A 15,161-nucleotide genomic window follows, 5' to 3' on the forward strand; every position below is an offset into this window, starting at 1 on the left:
TATATTAGGGTTTTATACATTAGTCTATCCTTGCCAATTGGGTGTATCCAGTTTGACATGTAATTTGTATAGGGTTAAAACACTAGCACTGACATCTGGTTAGAAGGCCTTGATTCTTTCTCAGAGTCGAAAAACCAGCAGCTAATAGTCCAGATGGGGGCAAAAAGTAGCCAAGGGCTGCGAAAAGCCTGTTTGCTTACAACAGGCTTTTAGACTGCTGTGGATTTAGAGAGATGTATGGTAATAGTTAAAGAATAGAACAGGAGAGGGAGATGTTAAAATTACTCCCTGCTTTACTAGGTCAGGTGCAGATACATATGTCTGTGCTCTCCTTCTACCTGTGGTGTCAATAATGAAAAATAATCAGTCATAGATACTGGTGCTCCTCGAAAAATGTGCTAGTTTTGTTTATTTTCAACTTTTATTTATAGCATCTGCTCATTTATCCATTGCTAAAATATATATACTACTATTTCCTCCCTATGGAGATAGGCTCAATCTTCTAGGTCACCATTTAAAGTATGAGGTGTCAGCTGAATGGATAAAATCCCCTGCACAGTTTGTCCAGGCACAGGATGAAAGAATAAACATAGGTTCTTGCTGAGTAAGGAGATTTCGCTAAACTATAAGTGTGCCATTAGGATACTAGTGCAAGTGTCTGTGATACTTCAATTAACTCTTCACAGCCTTATTGAAAATGGAAAAAGATTACAAAAATTATAACATGTATAGTTGTGTGTCTTTATGTGGTATTTTTAGACTTTTGGAAAAGTTGTGTATATTAAAATAATAAACTTTGGATATTGCCCTCCTTATTAAAATAAAGCCGGGAATAGATGATTACCCTCCAGAATATGTCAGTATCTTGAAATATGTGCTTGTGATTACATGTCGTTGTGTGTATCCTTATAGCACACTAATCACCTGTGTGGGTATTTCCACTGTGCTTGTAGCAGGTGTCTGGGGCCAGCATGGTAGGCTTATTGAAAAGCAAAGTCTCAGCTTCTTACTGAAGTCAAGAAGTGAGTTGAAGGCTCTGATGTCATATGGGAGGCCGTTCCAGGCTTAGGAGCCAAGTATGATAAGGCACAAACACCTGCCCTGCTTTTGTGTATGCAGCGGGGGCGTGCTAATGAGAGTCCAGCAGAGCGGAAGCATCTAGAAGGGTGGTGAAAATGAATACAGCTGTTCGAGTATGCAGAGCCAGTGTTTTGGAGTACTTTGTAGGTGTTAATGAGGAGTTTGAAGTATGGGTGCTTGTGTATTGGCAATCGGAGGACGTCTCTGAAGTGTGGTGCGGTGTGATGTGGCTCGGCGTCAGAGGTTGGGGACTAGTCTGACTACTGCATTCTGGACAATCTGAAGTCTTCTTGAGAGCTGGTTGGTTATTCCTATATACAGGGTGTTACCATAGTCCAGTTTCCTAGTGAATAGAAGTGCAGTGTTGAATACAACTTACTAGAGCTTCAATCACCCACCTCACAAGTAGTGACACCTAGTCTTTTTCAGCTCAGACAAGTGCTGATCCCTACTACCTCACTGATTAAATAGTCAAAACAACAGAGGCTCTTCATTCATAATTATAGGAGGAAATAATAATATAATTTGAATAACACAGTAGAAAAAAACATTAGTTGAAACAAGTTAATTAAATTGAAATAATAAAAGAGTGAAAATGTGTTCTGTGGTCTGAAAATGTGACTCTCAAATATTGATAAATGGCATGCAAGTGTGATACAAGCAAGTACATTAGTTACAACCCTGTACAATATATAATGGCATTATGGATATGTAAATTTGAAGGTCAACAGTGCTCTGCATTCTATCCCGATAAACTGCAGGATTATCATAAGGACTCAAACATCATGGACTGTCCTAGAAGAAGATGCATAAAGGAAGATGCTAATGTGAGGAAAAGGTGGAATCCCAAATTGAGGGTTCCTACAGTGATTACCAGGACACCGGAAAAGGGAATGGTGGCTGGGCATAAAGTGTGCATGCACATCTAAGATTAGGGCATGCTGTTGGAGAACTGTGGCCATCTAAAATGAGACGTTCACTCAAGGGAAAAGTCAAATGGTGTTTGTTTTTTTCTATTATGTTATTAACACTTTTTTGTATTAACATTTCTTCTTTTAACTTTGAACTAGGGACAACTGCTGTTTTGATTATATATATTATTGCAGGTCCCTTAAGGTTTTGGGTTACCCTTGTATTTCTTTGACACCTTACTGATTACAGCCATTGTTTTGCCAAAGTTCATTATTGAAAAGGTTGCTGCAGTAAATTCTCAAAAGGCAAGCTCTAGTGTCAAAGTAAAGTAGCCAGTGTAGTTTTCAACTTCAACCTTAATTTAATGGACACTATCAAACTACCTCTAGCCAAGCTTCATTGGCAGCCAGTTAGCCCAAATTCAATCCAAGAACCTGGTGTCAGAAATTAGGTTATTAGTTGTTAGGGATGAAATCCAAACTCAAATAATAAACATGAATTTTGTCAGGGTCAACCACAAAAGTAACTAAATAAACCTATGCTTTGTGCTTTTGTAGCCTGGCACAAAGCAGTCAGGCTTAACTTAGAGGAAATGTGTAAAAGATGTCTGCAGTACGCAAACAGTACAAAAGTGAGAACACAACACAATAAAAATCTCAAACCAATTTAGAAATATAAATATTTTTTAATCTATAAAATGACACAAATCCAATCAGTAGAACCAGAGATTTGAGATTTTAACATTTCAGATTAATATACTGCCGAAAAGCACAAAGCGCCACTCTTGGTTATCTGGTCAAACTGTACCATTGAAAAGTCACAAGTTCAGACAGACTGCGAGGGACTGCTGGTCAGATACAGAGACTATATGCATCTTACTGAAGAGTTACTGTCTCAAGTCTGCAGGGAGGGCTGCTGTTCATGTTGACCCAGGCCCAAGTTGATGATTGTCGGCATGATAAGATCAAGCATTGCAGATGGTGGCAATTGTAGACTGAATAGCCAGTTGTTGCTGAAGCTTTATGTTGCCATTATTGTAGGCTGGCGCTACCAGCATGAGGTGCAGATCTCGCATTGGCAGGCATTCTGGACGGTCACTGTTGGCACGATGAGCAGGTCCTGCTGGCTGTCATTGTGAGTGGTCAATTCTCTGTTCAAAGAGGTCAGTTTGTGGTTGTGAGGAGCTCAAATCTTCTGTAACTTCACCTTTCCATGAGAAAGAGTGCACTCTGATGCCAGCCAAGAGCCCAGGACCTTAGAAGAACCTCTTTGAAAAGAGAAGTCAATCCACTCCAGGAGAGGCCAGCAACAGTGCTCAGGCATGTCCAGGCAAATCCAGTTGGTGCTTGTCAGCTGGGCAGTTGCAGGGATGCCTCTGGAAGCTTGTTGTGCCCTGTAGCTCCAACAGGAAGTCAACTAATTGACCCTTGTAGTCACTTCAGGGAGCCAGTGTTCCAGACAAGCAGGTCCAAGCTTCCTTCTTCAGTCAGCAGGGCAGTCCTTCTGAATCTTCCAGAGGCCCAGGAGTGTTCTAGTGATGGTCTCTAAAGGTGCCCATTTTATCCCCGTGTCAGCCTCTGAGTGGGGTTGCCCCTTTTGTCTAACCTTTCTCCTTTCATGGGTTCGTCTCCAAACTGTCTAGGGTGACAAAGGGCATGCAGGTCTAGGTGTGCTCTACATTTTTCAGTGGCATAGCAGGGCAGGCAGCCTACAGAAGTCAGAAAGGGGGTGGGCAAGCCCTGAGGCTACCTTCTGAAGTGCAGGAAAGCTAAGTACAAGCCCCCAGGACATCCTGCTCAGGAGAGTAGCATCATGCCTCACATTCAAGGCCCATTTGTCTCTATGTCTCGAAGGAATATAAACAAAAACCACAGAGGAGCCATTCACAGCATCCGACACTGGGCACTGATAGAGAGGCACATTTGGCTGAGGTAGCAAAAATTTAAATTTTCTAAATGTGGCATTTTCGAAACAGTTACCTAACATCTGACTTCACCATTTAAGGTGGATTTGAAATTATTAATTCATTTGAGTATAAACAGCACTCCTCAATGTGGCCATAATCTGAAGTTATCACTTATTAAGTGTAATAAGGTAATCCTGTGTTAGTCTATGGAAGAGATAACCATACATCAGTGAAAACCGACTCTAGAAGTTTTCTCCTGCCAAGACATGTACAACATATGTCCACATTTCCTACTTTTTGCATGGTATGCAACTTGCTCTATAAGCCTTGTTTATTTTTCTTTCTCTGACTTCAAAGTGAAAGAGGTTTTTCTAACAGACAACAACATTTAAATGAATTGTGTAGGTATTTCAGAATATATGAGAATTATGAACACTAAATGAAGCTAATTTTTTATTTCTGGAGTGTGATGGAAACAAATACTTTAATATGATCAAAAGAAATCATTACAATAAGTGATGCAATTTCCACACATTTTCGTTTGTGCACTGTGTAACTTCATTAGTAAAACTGTATGTCTGTGCCAATGTAACGGTCAGCCTAAGATGGCTGGCCATGCTGACGTGCACTTTACAGTGCCCACCACTCCTCCTCCCTATAACCCGGCCCGGCCTTAGACGTGTATGGCTCAGACACTTACAAATAAAATGATAATAAAATTATTCTATCATCATTTTATTTGTCACTGCCTGACTGAGCGGTGGGACGAACCTCCTCCCCAGCCAAGGAATCGCCACCCATGTCTCTACTCCAATTTACTCTGCACTACTACACACTGCTACCTCTGCTCTGTACCACTCCACACCATTGCACCACTCCACTCTACGCCACTGGATTCTATGCACCTTCAAGCTTTGCATCTACTCTACCCTGTACCAGTCTACTCTATGCCAATGCACTTTTCACCACTGCACTCTACACCACTCAAGTCTAGGCCACACCAATCTACTCTGTACCTCTCCACTATGTGCCACTTTGCACTCTACACCACTGCATTATATGCCAACACAATCTACGCTATTGCACTTTACTCTGTATCACTGAACCCTTTGTCCCTGCACTACCTGAAAATCTACTGTATGCCACTCTAATCATTTCTGCAACAGTGCACTCTATTCCACTGCATCCACACCACTTTACTCTATGCCGTTCTACACAACTGCACGCTACGCTGCACCACTCCACTCTAAGCCACTTCACTGTACTCTGAAACAATCTACTCTACTCCCACAGCACTCTATGCCACTCTACTGCATTATACACCACTCCATGCCACTGCACCTTACGCCACACAACTATTAACCACTGCACTCTATGCCTTTGCACAACTGCACTCGGCCACTGCACTCTACTCTGCATTACTGTACTCTATGCCACTGCTCTCTATGCCGCTATGCTCCACTGCACTCTATGCCACTCTGCTCCACTGCACTCTGAAACTCTACCCTGTAACACTGCACTCTCCACCACTAAACTCTGTGCCACTCTACTCCTCACTACACTCTATGCCACTGCACTCTGCACCACTCTATTCCACTATACACCACTCTGTGCCACAGCATTGTTATACCACAGCATTCTTATGCCACATTACTCTACACAGCATTCTATGCCACTGCACTCTGCACCACTGCATTCTACTATGCACCATTCTAATTGGTGCCACTCTAATCTGTGCCACTGTATTCTATGACACTGTATTATACACTGCAAAATTAAATGCCACTGCAATCCGTGCCACTGCACTTTGCCACTATACTCTGCAACCCTCTATGGCAATGCGCTCTGCACCAGTCTGCTCTGTTCCATGCCACTCCAGCTTATGCCACTTTACGCAACTCCACATTATTTGACTCCAATCTGTGAACTCTGCCACTCCACGCTACAACACTCTAACCCACTCTTCACCATTCCATTCTGTGATACCTCATTCTTCTCTACACCACCAACTTTTAGCCATGCTGAACAGCAGCTACACTGGTGTGCAACATGGCTAAAACACATTGATAAAACCAATAGGTCTTGCAGAGGCAAGACCTGTTGGCTTTGTCAATGCTTGTTACTACAATTGACATCTGTAGCTCCTACTCTGAGACTTCATCATCATGTATTGTGCTACAAACCTTGAAATAGTATAACACTGAAAAAGTAATTTCATGTTTTCGATTGCTTTATTTGTGATGTTTAAATTGTCAGAATAAAACACCTTCTTCAGATTTACCATGTCTAATTTGCAATTCGCTCTTTATTGCAAGTGTGTAATTCTGCCACGTGCACCATTGATTAGTTGTCTCTTTTAACTTGTTTTATAATAAGTTGAAGAGCTGTCGATATGAGCTTTTAAAACGGATATTCCTAAAACCATAAGTGGTAAATGTTAAAATATAGTTGAGTTTTGGGCAAATTAATGATGTCGAATTATATAACTATTGGAACTCACCCTTTGATTTAGTTGAGGGAGAAGTCTAAGGAAGCTTCGTCCTGTATTACCAATATCGTGAGTCTACAGCAGCAAAATGAGAAATTGAAGAAAGAGGTGTCTGCCTATGAAGTAAAGACCACTTTGCAAGACAACGAATTAAAGAAAATGCAGGATCTGAACAAGAAGATGGTGCAGGAGGTAGAGTGTCTTTTTGAGGTGCTTTTATAACAATGTAGAAAATTTACTTTTTTTCCAAAGAAGCATCCTGTTTTTTTGATGTATGTTTTTCCTCTTACAAATACAGATGATAATGCATATGAGATATGCCTTGTGGGTAATCGATCGTTATATAAATTATAATTAGATGTCTGTTAATATTTTCTGGCTTCACCACTCATTTAAGTACAAGAATGAATACTTTCTTCTTTACAGTAACTACAACGACTTTACAGGTCTTAGCACTGTGCTCCTTTTGATGGAAAAGGTCTTTAGAATGAAATTATGTATAACAAATGGTGTATTCTGTGGTGAATTGGAAGAAAGTAATAAAAGGCCTGGACTTTATAGCTATCAAATACAGAAAACCAATTTGTTAAAACTTCCATTTAGTTTACTTTATGTGTACTTATATAATGCTATACGCTGAACATGGTATCTTGAAGGCTAAGACAATGAAGAAAATGTTAAATGCTACTGGGGATGATAATATTAGTTTGGCACACTTTGAAAATATTGGATTATTTCATGAGTGCCCCTGTCAGGGCATCAGACTTTAAACAGTGAGTAGTCAGTACCCCCTGAATTCTTCTTGTTTCACTCAAGGGGTTAAATTTGACATTGCAATGTAAAACACCACACTTTAATACTCACCAAATCACCAATGTAAATAATTCAAAAAGGTTTTTAAGGGAACACCATCTCATTACTTTCCACTCTAACTCTTCTTCTGGCAGACTAGGGGCTGGAATTATTGACACTTATGTTTTACCTTTGTGGTCATTAGCACCTTCATGGCTACTGTTAGAAATAAGGTCTTTGGTTGGCAGTCAGGTTACCCCCTGTCCAAGCAAGGGCTCTCACTCTAGTCAAGGTAAAAGAGAATCACCCTCACCTAACCCCTGCTTACCCCCTTGGTTGCTTAGCATGAGCAGTAGGCTTAACTTCAGAGTGCTAGATGTAAAGTATTTGTACCAACACACAGTAACTTAATGAAAACACAAAAAAATTATACAACACAGGTTTAGAAAAATAGAGAATGTTTATCTAAACAAAACAAGACCAAAATGACAAAAGTCCACAATACACAAGTCAAGTTACCAATTAAAAAGCAAAAAGAGTCTTTATGAAGTTTTAGACACACGCTAACCCTGTTAGCCTGAAAATGTACCCTGGGTGTGTCAAAAATAACCCCACACAGGCGAGTGTGCGTCAAAAAGGGCTTGCAATACATCGATTTCACTCATGAGCGAGACCTTGCAAAGTTTCTCCTTTCTTCGGGTCGGGCATGTCGTTTATTCTCTCCGCAGGAGAGCAATGCATCGATCCAGTCAGCACACACCGGTCCGGGCAGGCCTTGTGTTGTTTTCACACACCCAGCGGTACTTGCATCAGAAATCCAGCCGCACGATGATCCAAAAACCACGCAGCGCAGGTTGCGATCTCCCAGCCTCCGTCAGCGATGCTGCATGTTGTTTCTCCAGCTCCATGCGTCGATTCTTCAGTGGCGTTGCAGGTGAGTGTCGATTTGCAGCTGCGAAGCCCTCACTGCGTAGATTTTTCAGCCGCAGATCAGAGCTGCGTCAATCTTTTCCCCATACAGTGTTCTGTGCGTGGATTTCTTCCTCATGTTGCCAACTTCTCCTTTCAGGGTCCCAGGAACTGGATGGCACACAGGGCAGAGTAGGAGAGTCTCCAGAGACTCCAGGTACTGGCAGAGAGACGTCTTTGCTGTCCCTGAGACTTCAAACAACAGGAGGCAAGCTCTAAATCAAGCCCTTGGAGATATTCACAAGGTGGAAGGCACACAAAGTCCAGTCTTTGTCCTCTTACTCTGGCAGAAGCAGCAACTGCAGGATAGCTCCACAAAGCACAGTCACAGGCAGGGCAGCTCTTCTCCCTCAGCTCTTAAGCTCTTCTCCAGGCAGAGGTTTCTCTTGGTTTCCAGAAGTGTTCTAAAGTCTGCGGTTTTGGGTGCCCTTCTTATACCCATTTTCTCCTTTGACGTAGGCCTACTTCTGAGCAAAGTCTCTCCTGAATGTGAAATCCTGCCTTGCCCAGGCCAGGCCCCAGACACTCACCAGGGGGTTGGAGACTGCATTGTGTGAGGGAAGGCACAGCCATTTCAGGTGCGAGTGACCACTCCTCCCCTCTTCCTAGCACAGATGTCTCATTAGGAAATGCAGACTACACCCCAGCTCCCTTTGTGTCACTGTCTAGTGTGAGGTGCAACCAGCACAACTGTCAAACTGACCCAAACAGGGAATCCACAAACAGGCAGAGTCATAGAAATGTTATAAGCAAGAAAATGCTCACTTTCCAAAAGTGGCATTTTCAAGCACACAATCTAAAAATCAACTTTACTAAAAGATGTATTTTTAAATTGTGAGCTCAGAGACCCCAAACTCCACATGTCCATTGGCTCCCAAAGGGAATCTACACTTTAATCATATTTAAAGGTAGCCCCTATGTTAACCTATGAGAGGGACAGGCCTTACAACAGTGAAAAAACGAATTTAGCAATATTTCACTGTCAGGACATATAAAAAACACATTACTACATGTCCTACCTTAACCATACACTGCACCCTGCCCTTAGGGCTACCTAGGGCCTTCCTTAGGGGTGCCTTACATGTAAGAAAAGGGAAGGTTTAGGCCTGGCAAGTGAGTACACTTGCCAAGTCAAATTTACAGTTAAAACTGCACACACAGACACTGCAGTGGCATGTTTGAGACATGATTACAGAGCTACTTGGGTGGGTGGCACAACCAGTGCTGCAGGCCCACTAGTAGCATTTGGTTTACAGGCCCTGGGCACCTCTAGTGCACTTTACAAGGGACTTACTAGTAAATCAAATACGCCATTCATGGATCAACCAATTACTTAAACATTTTGTATAGGAACACTTGCACTTTAGCACTGGTTAGCAGTTGTAAAGTGCCTAGCATAACAAAAACAGCAAAATCGAAGCCCAGCACACATCAACAACCTGGGAAACAGAGGCAAAAAAGTAAAGGAGACCACGCCATGGATGAAAAGTCTAACAGCTACAGACTTGTAAGTGCTAAATTTTGCTATGGTGGAGGTGATAAAGGTTTTGGGTCAGACAAGTACTGTGGGGCTTCGAAAGCAAAGCTGTATCCATTCAGTCACAAATCTGGATTTAAACTGAATAAAGCTTTTTATTCCATCATCTCAACCCCCATCCACCTGTTGTTCCACTCATCCAGATTGTGGCTGCCTCGTATTTGATTCTTTTGAAGATGTTCTGGAAGATTGTTTTGTGCATCTGATTTACCATAAACTTGGAGGACTGTGCAAACTGTCTAAAATGCAGTGAGCAATTTGTGATTGAACCTATGTGAGAGAGTGGAGAAGGTATGGCCTGCAGAGGGGGGAGGCATGCAGTTTCTCAAACCATGAGTAGCTTTGAATTGTTATTTGGAGTAGTTGAGGTTATGAAGAGCGTATGTATCACTCATTGGCCAAGACAACCGATCCTACCCTCCCTAAAAGGTTTGCCTCCCATGTTTTGGGGAGATTATAAAACCCGAAAATTAATGTAACTCTGCAGAACCCCAGCTCATGAACTTGTAACCCATTCTACATAGAGGTTTCCAACTTGCCTTGTTTTTATTGATCGATATCAGCACCTCACAGAGTGACCATGTGAAGAGTTGACAACATTGTGTGACACAAGGGGGCACCAATTGAGTTGGCAGGGCTAGAATCTTTGTACACTTCTGCAAAAAGTTACAATTTGGATCTGAGTCCCTACCATACTTGATGAACTCTATATGCCAGTGAGGCCAGCCAAAGCCATAAAGATGTGTGCAAGAAACAGAAGAGTCTTCCATTTCCAAAACTGTTCTAAAGCTAGTCACATAATCGTTTGAACCCGTTTAACTTGTACTACAGTGATGCTGATTTTTGAGGTACAAACATATAACTAAAGTCCAAACTCAAATTTTAATGGTTATTGTTGCAAAGTATCACACGATCTCGAGTTATAGGGCATTGCCACATCAGCTCTTACATGCGTTTATCTTGTCACGTGGTTTAATTAAATTGCTCATTTACTTAAACAGTGTGTCCTTTTGTTTGCACACTCATACAAAGAAGCAGATGCACATTAGATGCGGTGATCAGTTTGTGTTTGTGGTTATTTGTTTTTAATGTTTATCTTCATTGGATATATTCATATTGGCACACAGTCTACCTTGCTGTGAGCAGAAGAGAATATTTCCCCTTTTTGATGCCATTTCTATAAGTAAAGGAAATTGTTTAGCTGTAAATTGCACAGTAGACATAGCCTTGCCTGAAGAGTATAAACTTGTGCTAAGTAATAGTATCCACAAATACTACCTGGTCAGACTCTGGACAAAGTCAGTGTGATTCATAAAGTAAATATTAAATCTGAACTCACAGATTTACACCTAAGGGTGGCTGTATATTTACTACATTTTCGAATTCACAAACATTCCCATGAGTAATCATGGAAAGCTATGCCATGTGCAGGTTTCCATGTATATTCCTGGGATTGTCATGACATTCCTAGTGAGATACTCGTCCCACTTATCAGTGTTCTCTAAAGTAAAGAAATTTGCACAGAAGAATAGGATCTCCTGTGCAAATGTACGTTGTATTTCTCCACGAAGAAAGTGCTTCCCATGTACCACTTTTGAGTATAGGGATAATCTGTTTCTCTTCTCACTGTGGAGTTGGGCTTTGACCTGCCCTTGTTTGAAGTAAAACTGGAGCTATTTCCAGGGTGGAAAGGGGAATGTGAGGAGAGTGATATTGCACACAGACATGCATGCTTATGAACATTACCAAACTTGCAAGATTAATCATGCCTTGGAATACCCATTCCCCAACTATTGAGTGAGATTTGCTGGTACGGAGCACTCAGCCCTCGTGACAGTGATCTCTGTATAGGTAAATGGCCCCTACAGACCCACCCGAGTGCACTATGCCTGTGATAGTGTTCTCTACCTCTTGGCTTTAGCAAAATCTCTCAGAATGCAACCTCTTATATAGGGATTTATGAATAGTATTAGGTTAATATTAGTCCATGTGCTGCTTGTAGATTTGCCAAAGAGATTTTTGCCATACATTTGCAGCCAATCTGGTCTTCCTTACGTTTACATTTTCTTAACATTTTATGATATTTGACTGCCAGCGTTGTGCATCCACTTTGGCGGGAAGGGGCCTAATGCTGTATTCGTGTGCCCCGCGGTGCCCCTTCACCCCTCATGCCCCAGCCAGTTTGGGGTGGATCTACCTCATTGGTAAGTAACCAGCCCAGTCCACTGGGTTGTAATGGTCACTTCATGGCAGAGGGCACACCTGTGGGGTGGGGTTGTTAGTGGCGATAAATGCATGGTGCCCACAGCCTCACACTCCCTATAAGGCTTCCCAGACCCAACCACCTCTTTTCTTCTCACAGAAGCTTTGAAAGTTTGCTAGTGGTCCAAGCACAGACGGGCAGATAGCAGAGCCCCCATTAAATTTTACATTTTGAGAGACATGTTAAATTGTGTACACAAAGCCACCTACTCCAGTTATGAAACAACCCTTTTCTTGGCAGCCTTTGCATTATCCTTCTTTGGGGCATTTAGGTGTGGCAAGTTAGCGACCAAGTCTACGAGAGACACCAGCATGCATGCTTTGGCCCTGCATGACATTTCAGTCATACCCAGGTCACTGGAGATAATGGCTCGCAGAACTAAAACTGAAAAAAGTGGGCAGGGCAGGACCATTTGTCTAAGCACCCTGGGGGAACCAGCTTATTGCCCAGTGGCTTTGGTTATAATATACTTTGCTGTCCTGCCAGCTATGTGGTTCTACTTTTTGTGCCATGCATATGGCTCCCTGCTCACCGTCTCCAGTTCAGTCAGGTAATAGATGCCTGCCTGCGCTCAGCGGGCCATACGACCAAACATTACTCCACACATTCTTTAAGGGTAGGGGCAGCAACATCCGGATACAAAGCAGGCCTCACCACTGACCAGATTAAAAAAAAAATTGGGCCGGTGGGAATCAGACTGCTATAACGTATACATCAGGCTTTGAGAAAGGGGTAACCCAGTTTGGGGTGCATTGGGAGGGGGGTAGCCCCCCTCCCCTACTGCATGGGGAGTATCACTCCCTGGGTGTAGGTTTAGATGAGCATGGGTGGAAGGTTGCTACGTGTAGACTGCTGTTCTGCAGCCCACACTTAGTAAATAGGTTCTTGTATTGTTTGTCTTTCGCATCAATGTCAGTTTTGCATGGCAAAGGCATGTTCGTTGGTTAACTGATAGAGGATTTGTGAAATGCAGGTTGGGTTAAATACTCACAAAAGATTGCCTACATTTATTAAACACATTGCTTTTATTGAAACAATTGTGATACAGTGGCCTCTGCATTATTTTGTGCTAGTGGTCACAGTTTGGAATATCGGCCAATCTTTCATCATATGGGTGGCACAACTGGCTAAAGCAAGAAACTAGAACCATGGCTTTCCCTGTGCCAAGATAATGTGGATGGGTTTTTCAGGCATTCGATGGGTGCAGCTCCTAAATAAGCTTTACCAAGGGCTTTATAGCTATCCAAGTGCCCCAGTGTGGCATTGAGTCACTTCAGTGGAATGACTTAACCACATTAGGAGGGCACAACCTGGTTCAGGCCATGAAAGAAGCACTGGTTGATATCAGCAGAGTTAGGGGGTCTTGTGTGATCATTTCATCAGAGATCACCCCATGGTGGTTTTGGAGGGGAGCACAGTCTGAAGCTGCAATTGAACTATCTTATGGACGTATTAACAGTGCTATGCAGAAGTTCACAGCGCAAAGGGGATGTGGATTCTTAAGGCAGGGTTGATCAACATGCACACCAGGGTTTACTTGGCAGAAGATAGAGCCCGTTTATCGGATGTGAGCACAGATATATTTCTTTTAGAATTGCAGGAGATACTGAAGACAGCAGAATGCAGGTAAAAAGATTGCCATAAATTTAGGTAGGGTAGCATTGGGGGGGGCATAGCCTGTGGCAGCTGCCTCTGTGGCTTGGAGGCGTTACAGGGCGATCCAAAGGAGTTTGGTGCAGAAATCAACCAAGCAGGGAGTGCAGACGTTATGCTCCAGGCCAACTCCCTGGGAGTCCTTACTGCAGAACCCTGGGAAACAGCCCTGGTGCCCCATTAGTCCCATTGCCGGTTGTAAACCTGACAACTGAGGGCTTGCCCTGTACCACTCCACCAGTGCGCATGAGTTCAGTTTCAGAGGGTCCACAAGGAAGACACTCATTGCCCAATCAGGTGGACGGTCACCATATGTGGTTCATCCGCTGACAGTCCTGGATCGCCCATAAGTTAACCAAATTTTGTCTTGACTACTTTTGCAACACTAAACCTGCAGCCAAGCTTTCGCCAACAAAATCTGGTATACCCTGGTCTTTTTTCTGTGGTTTATGGTCTATGGTTACATGTATCTCCTCTGGGGCAATATGTGGTGTTGTGTGGCTACAAGATATCAGTGCTTTGTGTGGCTATTCAACCTAGCTGTAGGAATAGTGAATTCACTGTAATAGTGCTTTTGATCATAGACGTGACTAGCTGTCTGGGACTATCACACTTCCGTTCCCTTTCCTAACAAGTGGTTGACTTTTGAAAAAAATTAAAGTGCAAATAAAAAAAAAAGATATAAAGAGGAGTTTATTTTAATCTGGTTTAGCACAGTGACCGACTTGTTTGTTTTTGCTTCTTCAAAATGGAGAGCACCTAGGTTACTTAGTCGTATACATATTGGTGGAGGGGTTCCAGGGACCATCACACAGCTTGTTCTCAGTGGTTCGAACGGCGAAAAGATAGCCTACAAACCAGCACATGACATAACTTCTTTTTTGTTGTAACGTAAAGGCCTAAAATATCTGATGGTGTACTATATTCTGAAATGTTGAACATATTCCAGTGTAGTGTTTTAGAAATTGATGCTGGCTATCTCGCACGTGTGCCCAGTTTCCACAGTGATAACATAAACGGGTATTGGATGCCCGCGTGCCCTCGTCATGGCGAACAGCCCGGTATTCTGCTCGCCAGTCATCACAAGCAGAGATGTTTATTTCTCTATTTCTATTTTCCCAAATAGAATGGCCAGACGGTCCTGTTAGTGAATGACTTTATCTGTGCCTAAGCCGCCTCCTTGGCCCTGTGCCCACTCTGCGGGCGCTGCTTTTCACTTAGCCGCCTGGCAGTAACAGCCAGGCTGCAGTTTATTCCACCAGGGCCTCCCCCTTCACTCGCTGGCATCCTTCTGAAAGCAGCCCCTTCCTTCCTTCGAGAAACAGTTTGGGCTGTAAATTGCATCCAGAATGGTTTCGAATCCCTGGGCTGGTTGGTAAACGGGAAGAAAGTGCTAGGTTCATTTGCAAATCCCCAGGACGGTTTTCAGAAAATACAAACCGCCTGGTATAAATCTCCCAAGTTACAGAGACGAGCGCTGCTACGAATCTCATTGCACCAATTCATTCTCGGCCTATAAATCTGCCTTTTAAATCGGATATTTCTCTGCCTCCTACGCGTG

At 42.8% G+C, this 15,161-nt stretch overlaps 1 protein-coding gene across 2 annotated transcripts in view; it reads left to right on the forward strand.

Moving 5' to 3' along the window:
- Positions 1-15,161, forward strand: part of LOC138282607 (polyamine-modulated factor 1-binding protein 1-like) — a 1,030,040-nt gene that overhangs the window by 968,897 nt on the left and 45,982 nt on the right. The window contains exon 29 of one of the 2 annotated variants that reach the window (XM_069220389.1): positions 6,411-6,596. In XM_069220389.1, coding sequence (XP_069076490.1) covers positions 6,411-6,596 — 186 coding nt within the window. The remainder of the gene's footprint in view (positions 1-6,410; positions 6,597-15,161) is intronic. The other variant, XM_069220390.1, reaches the window with a different exon arrangement.

The sequence above is a fragment of the Pleurodeles waltl genome, chromosome 2_2, assembly GCF_031143425.1.
Source record: "Pleurodeles waltl isolate 20211129_DDA chromosome 2_2, aPleWal1.hap1.20221129, whole genome shotgun sequence".
Classification (NCBI taxonomy): domain Eukaryota; kingdom Metazoa; phylum Chordata; class Amphibia; order Caudata; family Salamandridae; genus Pleurodeles; species Pleurodeles waltl.